The sequence below is a fragment of the Diabrotica virgifera genome, chromosome 4 (assembly GCF_917563875.1).
Source record: "Diabrotica virgifera virgifera chromosome 4, PGI_DIABVI_V3a".
Lineage (NCBI taxonomy): Eukaryota > Metazoa > Arthropoda > Insecta > Coleoptera > Chrysomelidae > Diabrotica > Diabrotica virgifera.
The window spans coordinates 140,222,907-140,241,424 of record NC_065446.1 but is presented as its reverse complement, the minus strand read 5'-3'; the positions used below and the strand labels follow the sequence as shown (position 1 = coordinate 140,241,424).

The following is an 18,518-nucleotide window of genomic DNA, read 5'->3' as shown; positions in this document are numbered from 1 at the left end:
ATTGTAGAATTTCCTCATCTTCCTTAGTCTCAGCATCCGTATGGCTTGCAAATTGTAGAAGCCTCGGAGGTGTAACCAGAGAAGGTTCCCATTGTTTTCATTCTGGTGGGATATGTTGTATGCCATTAGAGTGAAAACTTAGTCTTTTGCTAGCAGTTGCCGCTAGGGCATCTATGCCATTTCGTTCGTTGCAATTCGGGACTGCACGCTGGGGTTTGTTTTGGTTGGATCAGGGAGAGCAGCATATGTGCCTCCTGATGAGAGACTAATAAGTTCCGAAACCGGTAGAGGTGCTTGCAGCACTCTCTGATTGGACTGGAATATGGTTCGGCTGTATTTTCGTTTTGCAACGAAATTGAAAATGGTTATTCATTCTTGATTTACATTTACTCTGTGTGGAGTATGAAGGGAACCAGTCTCGTTGGAACTTTACCGCGCTGAGCAGATGTGATGTGAATTGTAAATTGTAGAATTCCCTCATCTTCCTTAGTCTCAGCATCCGTATGGCTTGCAAATTGTAGAAGCCTCGGAGGTGTAACCAGAGAAGGTTCCCATTGTTTTCATTCTGGTGGGATATGTTGTATGCCATTAGAGTGAAAACTTAGTCTTTTGCTAGCAGTTGCCGCTAGGGCATCTATGCCATTTCGTTCGTTGCAATTCGGGACTGCACGCTGGGGTTTGTTTTGGTTGGATCAGGGAGAGCAGCATATGTGCCTCCTGATGAGAGACTAATAAGTTTCGAAACCGGTAGAGGTGCTTGCAGCACTCTCTGATTGGACTGGATTATGGTTCGGCTGTATTTTCGTTTTGCAACGAAATTGAAAATGGTTATTCATTTTTGATTTACATTTACTCTGTGTGGAGTATGAAGGGAACCAGTCTCGTTGGAACTTTACCGCGCTGAGCAGATGTGACGTGAATTGTAAATTGTAGAATTCCCTCATCTTCCTTAGTCTCAGCATCCGTATGGCTTGCAAATTGTAGAAGCCTCGGAGGTGTAACCAGAGAAGGTTCCCATTGTTTTCATTCTGGTGGGATATGTTGTATGCCATTAGAGTGAAAACTTAGTCTTTTGCTAGCAGTTGCCGCTAGGGCATCTATGCCATTTCGTTCGTTGCAATTCGGGACTGCACGCTGGGGTTTGTTTTGGTTGGATCAGGGAGAGCAGCATATGTGCCTCCTGATGAGAGACTAATAAGTTTCGAAACCGGTAGAGGTGCTTGCAGCACTCTCTGATTGGACTGGAATATGTTTCGGCTGTATTTTCGTTTTGCAACGAAATTGAAAATGGTTGTTCATTTTTGATTTACATTTACTCTGTGTGGAGTATGAAGGGAACCAGTCTCGTTGGAACTTTACCGCGCTGAGCAGATGTGACGTGAATTGTAAATTGTAGAATTTCCTCATCTTCCTTAGTCTCAGCATCCGTATGGCTTGCAAATTGTAGAAGCCTCGGAGGTGTAACCAGAGAAGGTTCCCATTGTTTTCATTCTGGTGGGATATGTTGTATGCCATTAGAGTGAAAACTTAGTCTTTTGCTAGCAGTTGCCGCTAGGGCATCTATGCCATTTCGTTCGTTGCAATTCGGGACTGCACGCTGGGGTTTGTTTTGGTTGGATCAGGGAGAGCAGCATATGTGCCTCCTGATGAGAGACTAATAAGTTTCGAAACCGGTAGAGGTGCTTGCAGCACTCTCTGATTGGACTGGAATATGGTTCGGCTGTATTTTCGTTTTGCAACGAAATTGAAAATGGTTATTCATTTTTGATTTACATTTACTCTGTGTGGAGTATGAAGGGAACCAGTCTCGTTAGGACTTTACCGCGCTGAGCAGACGTGACGTGAATTGTAAATTGTAGAATTCTCTCATCTTCCTTAGTCTCAGCATCCGTATGGCTTGCAAATTGTAGAAGCCTCGGAGGTGTAACCAGAGAAGGTTCCCATTGTTTTCATTCTGGTGGGATATGTTGTATGCCATTAGAGTGAAAACTTAGTCTTTTGCTAGCAGTTGCCGCTAGGACATCTATGCCATTTCGTTCGTTGCAATTCGGGACTGCACGCTGGGGTTTGTTTTGGTTGGATCAGGGAGAGCAGCATATGTGCCTCCTGATGAGAGACTAATAAGTTTCGAAACCGGTAGAGGTGCTTGCAGCACTCTCTGATTGGACTGGAATATGGTTCGGCTGTATTTTCGTTTTGCAACGAAATTGAAAATGGTTATTCATTTTTGATTTACATTTACTCTGTGTGGAGTATGAAGGGAACCAGTCTCGTTGGAACTTTACCGCGCTGAGCAGATGTGATGTGAATTGTAAATTGTAGAATTCCCTCATCTTCCTTAGTCTCAGCATCCGTATGGCTTGCAAATTGTAGAAGCCTCGGAGGTGTAACCAGAGAAGGTTCCCATTGTTTTCATTCTGGTGGGATATGTTGTATGCCATTAGAGTGAAAACTTAGTCTTTTGCTAGCAGTTGCCGCTAGGGCATCTATGCCATTTCGTTCGTTGCAATTCGGGACTGCACGCTGGGGTTTGTTTTGGTTGGATCAGGGAGAGCAGCATATGTGCCTCCTCATGAGAGACTAATAAGTTTCGAAACCGGTAGAGGTGCTTGCAGCACTCTCTGATTGGACTGGATTATGGTTCGGCTGTATTTTCGTTTTGCAACGAAATTGAAAATGGTTATTCATTTTTGATTTACATTTACTCTGTGTGGAGCATGAAGGGAACCAGTCTCGTTGGAACTTTACCGCGCTGAGCAGATGTGACGTGAATTGTAAATTGTAGAATTCCCTCATCTTCCTTAGTCTCAGCATCCGTATGGCTTGCAAATTGTAGAAGCCTCGGAGGTGTAACCAGAGAAGGTTCCCATTGTTTTCATTCTGGTGGGATATGTTGTATGCCATTAGAGTGAAAACTTAGTCTTTTGCTAGCAGTTGCCGCTAGGGCATCTATGCCATTTCGTTCGTTGCAATTCGGGACTGCACGCTGGGGTTTGTTTTGGTTGGATCAGGGAGTGCAGCATATGTGCCTCCTGATGAGAGACTAATAAGTTTCGAAACCGGTAGAGGTGCTTGCAGCACTCTCTGATTGAACTGGATTATGGTTCGGCTGAATTTTCGTTTTGCAACGAAATTGAAAATGGTTATTCATTTTTGATTTACATTTACTCTGTGTGGAGTATGAAGGGAACCAGTCTCGTTGGAACTTTACCGCGCTGAGCAGATGTGACGTGAATTGTAAATTGTAGAATTCCCTCATCTTCCTTAGTCTCAGCATCCGTATGGCTTGCAAATTGTAGAAGACTCGGAGGTGTAACCAGAGAAGGTTCCCATTGTTTTCATTCTGGTGGGATATGTTGTATGCCATTAGAGTGAAAACTTAGTCTTTTGCTAGCAGTTGCCGCTAGGGCATCTATGCCATTTCGTTCGTTGCAATTTGGGACTGCACGCTGGGGTTTGTTTTGGTTGGATCAGGGAGAGCAGCATATGTGCCTCCTGATGAGAGACTAATAAGTTTCGAAACCGGTAGAGGTGCTTGCAGCACTCTCTGATTGGACTGGAATATGGTTCGGCTGTATTTTCGTTTTGCAACGAAATTGAAAATGGTTATTCATTTTTGATTTACATTTACTCTGTGTGGAGTATGAAGGGAACCAGTCTCGTTGGAACTTTACCGCGCTGAGCAGATGTGACGTGAGTTGTAAATTGTAGAATTCTCTCATCTTCCTTAGTCTCAGCATCCGTATGGCTTGCAAATTGTAGAAGCCTCGGAGGTGTAACCAGAGAAGGTTCCCATTGTTTTCATTCTGGTGGGATATGTTGTATGCCATTAGAGTGAAAACTTAGTCTTTTGCTAGCAGTTGCCGCTAGGGCATCTATGCCATTTCGTTCGTTGCAATTCGGGACTGCACGCTGGGGTTTGTTTTGGTTGGATCAGGGAGAGCAGCATATGTGCCTCCTGATGAGAGACTAATAAGTTTCGAAACCGGTAGAGGTGCTTGCAGCACTCTCTGATTGGACAGGAATATGGTTCGGCTGTATTTTCGTTTTGCAACGAAATTGAAAATGGTTATTCATTTTTGATTTACATTTACTCTGTGTGGAGTATGAAGGGAACCAGTCTCGTTGGAACTTTACCGCGCTGAGCAGATGTGACGTGAATTGTAAATTGTAGAATTCCCTCATCTTCCTTAGTCTCAGCATCCGTATGGCTTGCAAATTGTAGAAGCCTCGGAGGTGTAACCAGAGAAGGTTCCCATTGTTTTCATTCTGGTGGGATATGTTGTATGCCATTAGAGTGAAAACTTAGTCTTTTGCTAGCAGTTGCCGCTAGGGCATCTATGCCATTTCGTTCGTTGCAATTCGGGACTGCACGCTGGGGTTTGTTTTGGTTGGATCAGGGAGAGCAGCATATGTGCCTCCTGATGAGAGACTAATAAGTTTCGAAACCGGTAGAGGTGCTTGCAGCACTCTCTGATTGGACTGGATTATGGTTCGGCTGAATTTTCGTTTTGCAACGAAATTGAAAATGGTTATTCATTTTTGATTTACATTTACTCTGTGTGGAGTATGAAGGGAACCAGTCTCGTTGGAACTTTACCGCGCTGAGCAGATGTGACGTGAATTGTAAATTGTAGAATTCCCTCATCTTCCTTAGTCTCAGCATCCGTATGGCTTGCAAATTGTAGAAGCCTCGGAGGTGTAACCAGAGAAGGTTCCCATTGTTTTCATTCTGGTGGGATATGTTGTATGCCATTAGAGTGAAAACTTAGTCTTTTGCTAGCAGTTGCCGCTAGGGCATCTATGCCATTTCGTTCGTTGCAATTCGGGACTGCACGCTGGGGTTTGTTTTGGTTGGATCAGGGAGAGCAGCATATGTGCCTCCTGATGAGAGACTAATAAGTTGCGAAACCGGTAGAGGTGCTTGCAGCACTCTCTGATTGGACTGGAATATGGTTCGGCTGTATTTTCGTTTTGCAACGAAATTGAAAATGGTTATTCATTTTTGGAAATAATTACCTTCGTAGGAAAGCAACTTTGATACCCTGTCAGTAACCCCTGTTCTACGTTTCGCTTGACCGACCGCAGTATGTTTCTCTACACACTCACAGTAATCAACTGTGACAAATCTAGCTTTAGTAAATTCAAATAGATTTTTCAGCGCTGCCTCTTGGTCTATTACATTTATGTTTTATATTCATTTACAACTAGAGTTGCTACTTACTCCCCGTAATGTGAGGATCTACCTCCGAACAAGCAACCTACGTGTTGTGTGGGGAGTCCTGTGATGCCTGATATTATATGTAGTATTATTGTAGACAGCACTTTTAATTTAATATAAAAATGTAAACTTTCTATAATTGTACAACATTTAAAGGGCTTTCACCCATAATATTCTGAAGGCTCAAACATTTTAAAAACCTGTTAACAGCAGTGATGATCGATTCGAAAACTTCTGTGATGTAACTTTTTAAGAGCTTTTTAAATAAAACATACCTTTTATAATACGATTTTACTAATTTTCTTTATTAGATATACGTACGTACATAGTAGTAAAAGATAAAGCAAAAGCGTATACAAATCTATACGATCAACTTGGTGCCAAGGGAGGAGAAACAAAGGTATATTACATAGCCAAACAAAGAGCAAAGAAAGCAAAACATTTTTGCTTTCAAATTCAGAATGAAAAGAATAAAATACTGATTGACGAAAAAAATGTCAAAACTACAGGATAGCATTACTTGGTTCTTAATATATGATGATGTAGTGTTTAGTAGGAAATAGTAAAAGTTAATCGCCCTAAAGGAAGATTTGCTGATCTACGTGTTCTATAGTAGGTACCAGCCTATTGCTGAAAGGAGTAGGAGAGGAAGGACAAAGAAGGTCTGGGGGAGAGGAGATCCTTAGGCAAGATATGTCAGTAAATGGGATGGACATACATATGACCCAAATGGCCCTAGATGTAAAAATGGCTAAAAGTTAAAGGCACAGAAGAATGATCATGATATATTTAAAACATATAATACCTGCCCCCTCGATTATTTTCAAGTCTGCTCGCATCACTATCACTAGACTCTTCTGTGTCCCTACTTTTTCTACTACTGGTGCTTCGCACACTTTTATTCGTTATCGTACTCCTTGGACTTCCAGGCTGGGATCTCGGTCTTCGCCTTCGTCTCGGTTCAAATGTAAGAGCACTTTTTGGCATATTGGAGATTATGGAAATAGTGCTAGCTCTTTCTACGTCATCATCGGGCTTAAACATACAGAGGTAAATTAATTTTTAGTAAGTAATGTAAATATAGAATAGTTTATATTATGTTATACTCCGTTAATGACAGCCACCTGTCTTACCAGCTATCCTGTATTACCCGCTATCCTGTATTACCCGCTATCTTAGGGGGTTCAGTTTCAGGAATTGACTAATGATTAGTTTTTTCAGCACTGAAAAACAATTTTAACAAAGTTAAAATTGTTTTCCATTCTTCATCATTTAAGCCACTCAGTATTTTGCGCAAAACTTTCATTTCGAAGTATTTTAACATTTTCTCATAGTGTCTATGTTTATGCTACGTATGTTACGACTGGGCAGATCAGGATTTGATGTATTTCATGTCTTGTATTTTAGTGGGGAATTTACTGTATTCTAAAAGGTATGGAGACAGTTCCATGACATCTCGTAACGCGATAGGTCGTAATCCGACAAATGATAAAGGACAATTCCTAACGGCGTCACTTCGTAGCGGCGACGGTACGTAACTACATATTCGTAACGCCAATGTTAAATTTTTTTAGCAAATTTAGTATTACTGAATTTATACAAAAGTGCATCTTGTATCCATTTCTATACTAAAAGTGGTGGTAATTTGTTTTAGAAGACCACTTATTTTTAAATATATTTCACAAATATTTTTGCATATTTATATTTTTGTTAATATGATAACTAAAAGAATTTTTTTTTAATTTTTTGTCTTGAACTATCACTTTAAAGTTGTAAAACTAAGTGTGAAAAAAAATAATGAATCAAATATAACATTTAAGAGGCAACAGTATCTCGTCATCAATATAACTTCGGAAGATAGTATTATACCCTTTTTCGAAAGTTCTGCGAAACTTTGGCAACAATGGGAATATTTGACATTATCTAAGATCAATAATTGTGACAATTTACTTATGAGCGCGCTAAAAGGAAGTAATATAGTCTAAGAGCTGGGAGCGGATTTTGTGCGTGATAAGTAATATGGAAAAACTATATGGGGATATGTTGAACTAGTTGTGTACATTACTTTCCCCAACGGCCGGAAACCAGAGTGGGGGCCGAGGGTAGATATAAGGGGTCAAATTCGCCGTTTTTATTATTTTTTTATGACGTTCTTGATAGAGATAGTGCACCAAAATTTGGGAATAAGTAGGTCATGACGAAACTAATTAAAATCTCCAGGGGCGGAAACCTGCGTGGCCGACAAAGGGGTGGGGGAAAGGGTGAATATAAAAATTATACTTGGGTTTTTGTGACGTTCCTGATTGAGATAGTGCACCAAAATTTGGGAATTAGTAGACCATGACATAACTAAGTTAAATCCCCAGAGCCGGAAACCAGAGTGGGGGACGAGGGTAGTTATAATGAGTCAAAGTCGCGGATTTTACTATTTTTTTTCTGACGCTCATGATCGAGATAAGGCGCCAAAATTTGAAAATAACTAGTTCATGACGTAACTAAGTAAAATCTCTAAGGACGAACGCTGCGTGTCCGACAAAGGGGTGGGGGCAGGGGTGAATATATAAATTATAAGTGGTTTTTTGTGACGTTCTTGATCTAGATAGTGCCCCAAAATTTGGGAATAAGTAGATTATGGTATAACTAAGTAAAATCTCCAGGGGCGGAACGTGGTATGGGGGACAAATAGGTGGGGAACAAATAGGTGGGGGCAGAGGTGAATATAAAAATTATAAGGGTTTTTTTGTGACGTTCGTGATCGAGATAGTTCACCAAAATTTGGGATTAAGTAGACCATGACATAACTAAGTAAAATCCCCAGAGGCGAAAACCAGAGTGGGGGACGAGGGTAGTTATAAGGGGTCAAAGTCTCGGTTTTTATTATTTTTTTTGTGACGCTCATGATCAAGAAAGTGCACCAAAATTTGGTAATAGGTAGGTCAGGACGTAACTAAGAAAAATCTCCAGGGGCGGAACGCTGCATGGTCGACAAAGGGATAAAGGCAGGGGTGAAATTAAAAATTATAAGGGAATTTTGTGACGTTCGTGATCGAGATAGTGAACCAAAATTTGAAAGTAAGTAGATCATGACGTAACTAAGCAAAATCTCCAGGGGCGGAAACCAGAGTTGGGGATGAGGGTAGTTTTAAGGAGTCAAAGTCGCAGTTTGTATTATTATTTTGTGACGCAGCACAACATTTGTCCCCCACGCAGCGTTCCGCCTCTGGATATTTTACTTAGTAATGTCATAATCTACTTATTCTCAAATTTTGGTGCACTATGTCGATCACGAACGGCAAAAAAACCCCTTATATTTTTATAATCACCTTTGCTTAGCACACCTTTGTACCCCAAGCAGCGTTCCGCCCCTGGAGATTTTACTTAGTTACGTCATGACCTACTTACTTCCAAATTTTGGTGCACTATCTTCATCATAACCGTCCCAAAAAAAAATTAATAAAAACCGCGACTTTGACCCCTTATAACTACCCTCGTCCCCCAATCTGGTTTCCGGCTCTGGGGATTTTACTTAGCTATATCATGGTCTACTTATTCCCAAATTTTGGTGCACTATCTCGATCAGGAACGTCACAAAAAACCGAATTATAATTTTTATATTCATCCCTTCCCCCACCCCTTTGTCGGCCACGCAGCGCTCCGCCCCTGGAGATTTTAATTAGTTACGTCATGACCTACTTATTCCCAAATTTTGGTGCACTATCTCTATCAAGAGCGTCACAAAAAAAAATAAAAACCGCGACTTTGACCCCTTATATCTACCCTCGGCCCTCTCTCTGGTTTCCGGCCGTTGGGGAAAGTAATGTACACAACTAGTTCAACATATCCCCATATAGTTTTTCCATATTACTTATCACGCACAAAATCCCCTTCTATCTCTCCGACTAATAGGCAACAATTTTATTATTAATAACTAATTATTTTTAGAAATAATCCAAAATAGGTGAAAATTTTATTAAAAGCTGTATTATAATGTTGGTATTCGGAATATATCCGATACCGTATACCGTCCGGCGGATGATTAGTCACTGACTTATGTCACTCGTTTGTTTACTCATTTCTTGTGCGAGATTGTTGTTGTTCAACTATTAATAAAGAACTATAATAACTGTCTCTGGCATTATTTATAATATTATACATGGTGTCAGGTGTTCATGTGATTAAAGGTAAAGTGACCAATTAAGAAGAAAATGGAAAAATCTTGTTTTTAGACCACCTGAGCCTCTAAGTTTGGACGGCAATGTTTCGGCCAACTGGAGAAAGTTCCGGCAGAAATTTGAAATTTATTCGGAGGCCTCTGGATTAGCCGAGAAAACCGAGAAAAAGAAAGTTGCTTGTTATTTAAGTCTTGTAGGAGATGATGGATTGGAGTTGTACAATACATTTACCATTGAAGGTGTTTTGACTCTTGAAAAATTAAAGGACAAGTTTGAGGCATATTGTGCACCCAAGAAAAATGTAATATTTGAAAGATTCTTGTTCAATAGTGTTGTGCAGAAAGAGGGTCAGTCTTTTGACTCATTCGCGACGGAACTTCGTAAAGCCATAAAAACCACAGAGTACCCGGATCAAGATAACATGTTAAGAGACAGGATAGTCATGGGCATTTTTGAAAAGGGCACCCAAGAACGATTGCTTAGAGAAACGTCTCTAACTCTACAAAAAACAATAAACGTTTGTCGTGCTTCAGAAACCAGCAAAAATTTATCAAAAGAGATGCAGGAGGTAGTACAGTTGAATGTGGTTAAGAAAATTGACCGCAAACCATCTAAGCAAGCAGATAGTGGTAGTGGTAACAGTAACAGCTCAGGTAACAGAGAACCATGCAGGTTTTGTGGGTACTCTCACCCTCCAAGAAAGTGTCCGGCGTATAACAAAACGTGTGCCAAGTGCCAAGGGAGACATCATTTTGCTAATGTTTGCAAAAGTAAGGGAAAACTTGGATCGGACGAGGCAAGTGGGTCCAAACGAAGGGTACATCATGTCGAAGAACATGAACAGACTGACAGCGAAGGTGAAGAGTTTTATGTAAGCTCATTAGGCAGGCATGTTGGGGCGGTTCATGAGGGCAGCAACCGCATGTGGACAGAGGAGCTCCAGGTAAATGAGCGGAAAATCAAGTTCAAACTAGACACTGGTGCTGAGGTAAGCGTAATGCCATTAAATGTACTGAATCTGGTGTGCCCAGATGCTTGTTTGCTTAAGTCAAAAGTGACTCTAGTTTCATATGGTAGTATTGATTTTAAAACTAGATCTCTTGGTAAAGTTGCATTAAACTGTTATAATAAAAATAATGTAGGTCATGTTTTGACATTTGAAGTTGTAAAAGCCAATGATCAGATACCTCTGTTAGGCCTGGAAGCTTGTGTAACCTTGAATTTAATTAAAAGAATTAATAGTACACAGGTTTATGAAAATAAGGGTGCTAATTTTAAAACGTTTAATGATGTTATTAAGGCTTATCCAACTGTTTTTGATGGAAAGTTAGGCAAGTTTCCAGGTCAACATCATATAACTTTAAAAGAAAATGTTGTACCAGTGGTTCAACGTGTAAGGAGGGTTCCTAGAGTTTTATATGCTAGAGTTAGATCAAAATTAATAGAATTAGAAGATCAAGGTGTCATTTCGAAAGCCCACTAAATGGTTAAACCCTCTTGTCATAGTTGAAAAGAATAATGTAAATAGAGATTTAAGGTTATGCTTGGACCCGACTTATTTGAATAAAGCTATAGAGCGTGAGCATTTTTGATCCCCACAGTCGATGAAATTGCACATAAGCTAGGTGGTAAAAATATTTTTACAGTTGTTGATTTGAAAGATGGGTATTTTCATGTGCAATTGGATAAACAAAGTTCAGAATATTGCACTTTCTGAACACCTTTTGGTAGGTTTAAATTTGATAGGTTGCCTTTTGGAATATGTAGCGCCCCGGAAGTTTTTCAGAAGTACAACTATGAACTATTTGGTGATTTGGACGGAGTGGGAGTATATTTTGATGACCTCATTATTGCAGGTTCATCTGAGGCTGAGCATGACAAAAACCTTAAGATAGTACTTGAAAGAGCTAATAAGTTTAATGTTAAATTTAACATTTCAAAAGTGCAATTTAAGCAGCAGAGTGTTAGGTACATGGGTCAAATTTTTTCAGGTAAGGGAATTGAGCCTAATGATAATAATGTAAAAGCGATTCTAGATATGCCTGTGCCAAAATCAAAGGCTGATCTTCTCACAATACTAGGTATGGCTAAATATTTGAGTAAGTTTATACCCAACATGTCCAAAATCACTGCGCCATTGAGAGAATTAACAAGTTTAAAGGTCCCGTGGCATTGGTCAACAGAACACGAGCATTCTTTAAATAGACTTAAACACCTACTAACAAGCGCTCCGGTGTTATTTTTTTTTAATCCCAATCTACCTGTTGAGATAGAGACTGATGCTAGTAGGGATGGGTTGGGCGCTTGCCTGTTACAATGGACACCCAGTGTCCTTCGTGTCTAGAAGTCTAAATAAAACTGAGCAAAATTATGCGCAGATAGAAAAGGAAACTCTGACTATCGTGTTTGCCATACAAAAATTTCATTTTTGGCTCTATGGCATGAAAAATATTAAGTTTCTAGTGATCATAAGCCCATAAGCCCTTAGAGTCAGTTTTTCGTAAAAATTTACATTCTGTTACACCACGCTTGCAAAGAATGCTAATCAGGTTACTTAACTATGATTTGAATGTGACATTTAAAGCTGGTAAATATTTATACATTGCAGATACTTTATCTAGGGCCTTTTTAAATTTCAGCGGGCTAAAACCAGATCAGGAATTTGATTTTGCTATTCATTCTTTAGTAACAGAATTACCAATGTCTGATCAAAAAAAGGATAAGTTTAAAATTGAGACAGAAAATGATTCACAATTAAACAAGCTTTTATATTATGTTAAAAATGGGTGGCCCTTGATTAAAACTGATATCCCTGAAAACCTGCGTCATTATTTTAAACTTAAAGAACAAATTAACATGTCGTCAGGCTTATTGTTTTTGGATTATAAATTAATAGTACCTAGTTCTTTACATTTAGATATGCTTAAATTAATTCACGAGGGGCACTTGGGAATCGAAAAATGTAAAGCTCGTGCAAGGAAAATTTTTTACTGGCCAAATTTAAGTAATGATGTAGAATTGTTTATAAAAAAATGCAAACCATGTGAAAACATTAGTAGAAAAAATTATTGTAAAGAAAGTTTACATCCTTTTGATATTCCAGAACGTCCGTGGCAAAGGCTAGGAGTTGATATTTTTTCTTACTCAGATAAATCGTATCTAGTAGTAATGGACGCATATTCAAACTGGTTAGAGATAATTCATATTAAAGATAAGTCTGGTCCAACCATAATATCAAAACTAAAATCATTGTTTTCCAAATTTGGAGTTCCTGATACTCTTGTCGCTGATAACATCCCATTTAATAGCTCTTGTTTTCGAAGTTTTGGTCAGGAATGGAATTTTATCACTGTGACAAGAAGTCCAAATTATCCACGTGCCAATGGATTAGCGGAAAAAGCGGTATCCATTGCAAAGAATATGATAAAAAAAGTGCCTTAATGATGGCACTCACATGCATATTGCGTTACTTCAGTATAGAAACACCCCACTTAGGTATATGGACTACTCTCAATCGCAGCTCCTTATGAGCCGTGTTCGCAAAACAAAATTGCCGGTTTCCAATGTGTTGCTACGTCCAAGTTTATGTGAAAATATTAAAGAGAAATTGATCGCTAAGCAAAGAAAGAATTTAGATTATTATAATCAACATGTGAGAGACTTAAAAGAGTTAGATATTGATAATAATATTACGGTTTATAACCATGTAAAGAAATGTTGGGAACCAGGCAGGGTTGTAGCAAAGCATGATTCACCTAGGTCATTCTTGGTAGAAAATAAAGAGGGGAATTTTGTTAGAAGAAATCGTGTGGATCTTCGACCATCACCCAATACATTCAGGGTGGAGAACCCCATTTTGAATGAAGAATTTGAAAGAGATGATATTTCTTCTGATAACAATCCACCCACGACGTTACCTATAATAAATAGATCCGCAGAGCAAAACATCCTGTCTCCCACACCGTTTGCTCAACCTTTGAATGATAATGTAAACAAGGAAATAGCACTAAATCAAGCGCCTCAGCCTTCAGCTGTGGTCATAACTAGGTCTGGTAGACAGGTTAAGAAACCTAGTAGGTCTAATTTGTGAATTAAAACCAGTTTTATTTTACTCCTAATGTTAAAGACCTTTGTCATTTAAAAGGGGAGATGTATTATAATGTTGGTATTCGGAACATATCCGATACCGTATACCGTCCGGCGGATGATTAGTCACTGCCTTAAGGCGCATCCACATTATGCCATACCTTGCCGATCGGTATTGCCGATCGGCAAAACCGATTGGTGTCGCTGGTGTCCACACAATATTTGTAGTGTGTACGTAGCAGTTGTTCGGTGTTGCGTGTCAATAATGAGTTCAGAAGAGGATGATATGATTCTTGCGGCTGCAGCTGTTGTAATAATTGCCTCTACTTCATATAAACATCCCAAGAGGTTTTAGGTTCGCCCAAGCCTCAGAAGTCGTAATAGGTACAGTGCCACGGATCTTATGAAAGATTTGATTTCTGACGACGCAGATGAATTAAATTTGGAATATAGATGTGACGCAGGATTCAGAAATTTTTTTCGAATGACCAAAACAGATTTCCAAACATTATTAGATTTGATTGGACCTGTTATTTCAAGAAAAGATACGTCATTTAGAGCAGCAATTCCTGCCTCTGAACGACTTGCAGTTACGCTACGTTTTTTTACCAGTGGAGATTCCTACCATTCTCTCATGTATACCTTCAAAATATCTAAGCAAACTATTTCAAAATGTGTTGCAGAGGTATGCAAAGCGCTCATAGATGCTCTTCAAGATTACGTAAAGGTAAGAAAAAATAACTATTCATCGTAGGGCAGAGGCACCACTTATGGCCACTTTAAGAACTTTCTTTATTATTTTTCTCTTGAGAAACATGAAGGATTCGAATAAAATCTTTCCGCTCAATGCTATTTTTACTTTCGAATTAGCTCTACTAGGAAATCAAATGATCATAAGGATTCAATTTAGAATTAAAATATTATATCGTTTTATATTTTGAACAACAAAAATCCCCACTTTTGGCCATGTGTTTCTACATTTGGCCATACAGTTTCCCCACTTTTGGCCACCCAAAAAATAGGTACAAATAAAGATATAAGTTGATAATTATATGTTTAAATATTTATTGAACTACAAAAATAGGTAAAACAAAATAAATTTCTGGTAATACAAATAGGTAAAAAGTATTGAAAAATGTTGTAAATAGTGTTTATGATTTTATATTTGTTCATAAATGTTTAGTTTTCCTGGAAAAATAGTCTTAAATTTTCTTCCTTGTTCCTGAACAATGGGATCGGGTAGTTTTAATAAAATATTGTTTTTATCTATACTGCAAACATTATTTTCTATAGGACAAAACACAGTTTTCTCTTCTATCTTCTAAAGGATATCTATAATTTTGGGCAACATATTTATATGTTGTCGTCGATCTTTTACCCAGTTGCTTAAATCTTGCTAGCACAAAGTCTCCCAATTTGAGATCATCGGTATCGAACATTTCAATATTTTCTTGTTCTGGTTCCAGGAAGTCAACATCGTCTTCACTGCTACCAGTTTCCTCCCAGTCTTCATGTTCTTCCGAAGAAGAGTCTGAATATAGATCTTTAGAGACTCCTTTAAGTAGGGTACAAAAACGTTCGAAAAATACTCAAAAAAACATTCTGCTGTCATCCAGCCTCTTTGACTTTTTCCTAAACCCCAACCTTTAGGAGCTGTTTTACACATAGCAGACGGGATCCGGTCATATTTAAAAATTGTTAAAGGTGGAGCGAATTTTCCTTCTGCATTAACTGTGATAAGCGTAGTTACATTTTCCTTATCTGACGAAGTTCGTTCATCGTAGATGTGTTTTCCTCGCGGTCCAATTACAGTACCACTTTTTGGGGCTAAACAGAAATATGTTTCATCCATATTATAAATCCTTTTTGGATAATCTAATATACTGGTAGCACTCATATCACTTAAAGTCATACGAACCTCGTCGAGCCATTTACCTATTTTCTCTTCAGTTACTGCACCTCTACCACCGTGAATGTATTCTGCTTTCTTCTGGGAAAGTTGCTTGTGCCTGTTAAGGAAGCTGTAATACCATTTTTTTCCTGGTCGATCATTGGCAAAAGGAGTTTTAATATTTACCTCTCGAACAAGTTTTTGTACTGAACTCAATAACCAATCTTTATCAATTGGAAACCCCATCTTCGCAGAAATTAATGTCCATTCAACTAGGAGGTCTTCAGTCTCTTTTCCCAAGTGGGAGTCGAATTCACAGTGCACTGAATCTCTTGGAGACTTTCCGGATATTTTATTACGCAAAGTAGTTCTCGGAACTTTAAATTGACGACTGGCTGTGGCCACAGGCATTCCTTCGGATATGCCATTTAATGCTAAATTTACTTTTAAAGGTGAGTACTGGAATTTAGGTATTTTTACCTTTTCTACTCTGCTCTTATTATTCTTCAGTGCGTTTGGCATCTTCACTAAAAGAAATAAAGTAGGCATACCTATTATAAACATGCTACATTAGTAGAAAAGTAAACTGGCCATAAGTGGATTTCCTTTACCTACTTGTGGCCAGCAGGTTGGCCATAAGTAGGTAAATAGTGATTTTTCGGTTTCCACTTATGGCCTCCGCCATTTTTTCAAATTTCATACTAATAATTATAATGAAAAATAAATAATATCAAATAAAAAGGGTCTATTTACCTTATCTAGCACTTCCAGTGCAGAAAAAATATCATTTAGTATTGTATTGAAAAGGCTGATTTCAGATGTTTCTTATGAAAATTCGTTAGTTAGCTTGGCACGTGCAACACACTACCACTCAAACATCAACAATAAAATAAACTGATCAGTTTAGGTAGGTTTTTGTCACTGTTCCCACTTCCTATATAATTATTTGACGTTTTAGCTCCTTCAAGGTTATTGGTTGATGGACGCCATGCTTATTATCTTACAAATCACAGTGATATGGCCATAGGCGGGGTAGTGGCCATAAGTGGTGCCTCTGCCCTAGTTTGTTATATATTTAAAAATATAAGAAATTACAACGTCAATAAGAGAGTGTGAATGTCCTCATCTTGATTAATAGTAGAAGTTGATGTCGAACTCCGACCACTTAATGTATTGGGGTAATGTCCTGGAGATGGTATTGAATTATGGGCAACATTGAATGATTGTAGTGGATATGCTTGTGGAGTAGATGGATGAGAATGATTTATGAAATGAGGATTATCGTATTTGCCCATTTCTGCTTTAAATAGGACAGTATTATTTATATTCTGAACGGAAAATCTAGCAAATGGCGACACAATTTTTCGAAGCTTCATTGCAACTTGTTCACCAAACAATGAAAATTCATCCTTTTCAGCCCTTTTAGTAGTAATAGATCGCATAAGATTCACTGCCTCGTTTACAATTGGTAAATTAGTAGCCATACTTTTTCGACCATGGGACTTCACAATGTTAATTGAGTTTGATTTAGATTGAGACTGAGCTGTTGTTCCAACCTCATTTTCGGAACCATCAATGCTCTGTTCCAATACTTGTAGCGACTCTTCTCCATCGTCTGTTTCTACTTCTTGCGAATCTTCTTCCTTTCGTTTTCGTTTACCCTGAAACAAAATATTAATTTCTAAATTAATCCACTTTTTTGCTTTGCAATTTATAGTTCGTTCGTCTGTTTATGGTATGTAACTTTTATTTTCAGATGACTAAAACTAACGAAAGTTGGTACTTTATAGTCAAGCAGTTCATCGACAAATGGAATTTTCCAAATTGTGTCGGAGCTATGGACGGCAAACATATATCAATACAAGCTCCTATAAATTCAGGAACCGATTTTTTCAACTACAAGAGCTTCTTTAGCATTGTCTTGTTCGCTGTTGTAGACGCAAATTATAATTTTATATATGCAAACGTGGGATGTCAGGGACGAATATCGGACGGGGGCGTATTCAACGATTCATATTTCAAAGAGTGCCTTGAAGAAAATGCCCTAAACCTTCCACCTGCTTGTTCATTACTAGGACGAAGCACTGATGTTCCATTTGTTTTTGTGGCGGATGACGCATTCCCACTATCAACAAACATAATGAAGCCATTCGCAGGACATCAGGAAAAAGGTTCAAAAAATAGAATATTCAACTATCGATTGAGCCGCGCAAGAAGAGTGTCAGAAAATGCTTTTGGCATTTTAAGTGCTGTTTTCCGAGTGCTTCGTAGGCCCATGTTGTTGGAACCAGAAACTGCAACGAACGTAGTTTTGGCCTTAATTCACCTACACAATTTCTTGCGAAAAACACTTCAAGAAATCTTTACACTCCACCTGGAATGATTGATGTAGAATGTTCGGATACTGGAGCAATTAATCCTGGGCTTTGGAAACGAAATGCTTCCTCTAATGAATTGCTCAGTTTTGGCAGAAGGGCAAGAAGGAGTGGAGCTGCGGCACAAAATGTGAGAAACGAATTGGCCGAATTCTTCATTTCTCAAGAAGGAGCATTGCCTTTTCAATATGATAAATGAAATACGATATACCAATATGATTATATCAATATTTTCAAATTTATGTATAAATATGAACTCAATTATTAAGAATGAATAAAGTATCTACTACAGTGTAAATATGATATACATACCTCTGAATCTTGCGTTACAATAGGTTTATTCTTATCCTTCAGAAATTCCATTAACTTATACGCAAACCATTTACTTTTGTAAGTTTCTACGGTTCCATTACCACTTTTTTCTGAATCTTTCTCTTTTTTTACTTCCCGTGCAAAGTGACTTAAGAGATATCTAATCTCTTTTTCGATTTCCTCTTTCTCCACTCCAAAAGATACGCTTATTTCCAACAATGCATCGCTACGTTTGTTCCGGTCTTTATAATCTGCCAATCGGCTGTTCCACAGAACGGGGCGCTCATGATACATTTCAAGTAGGTTTTGTGTATTTTCTTCATTCCACTCCATTTCCCGAATAACAATAAAGCACACAATTATTGTGAATCGACAGGCCACGAGATGTCTTCGTGATCAATTGCACTGATCCCTCACTGAATGCCGACGAGGATTGCCTACAAAACGTACACACTACACTG

At 38.6% G+C, this 18,518-nt stretch overlaps 1 protein-coding gene across 2 annotated transcripts in view; it reads right to left on the bottom strand.

Moving 5' to 3' along the window:
* The window catches only part of LOC114335267 (transmembrane protein 26), a 261,871-nt gene that overhangs the window by 43,525 nt on the left and 199,828 nt on the right, over window positions 1–18,518 (bottom strand). For both annotated transcript variants that reach the window (XM_050648406.1, XM_028285484.2), the window contains exon 6: window positions 6,027–6,256. In XM_050648406.1, the coding sequence (XP_050504363.1) occupies window positions 6,027–6,256 (230 nt within the window). The remainder of the gene's footprint in view (window positions 1–6,026; window positions 6,257–18,518) is intronic.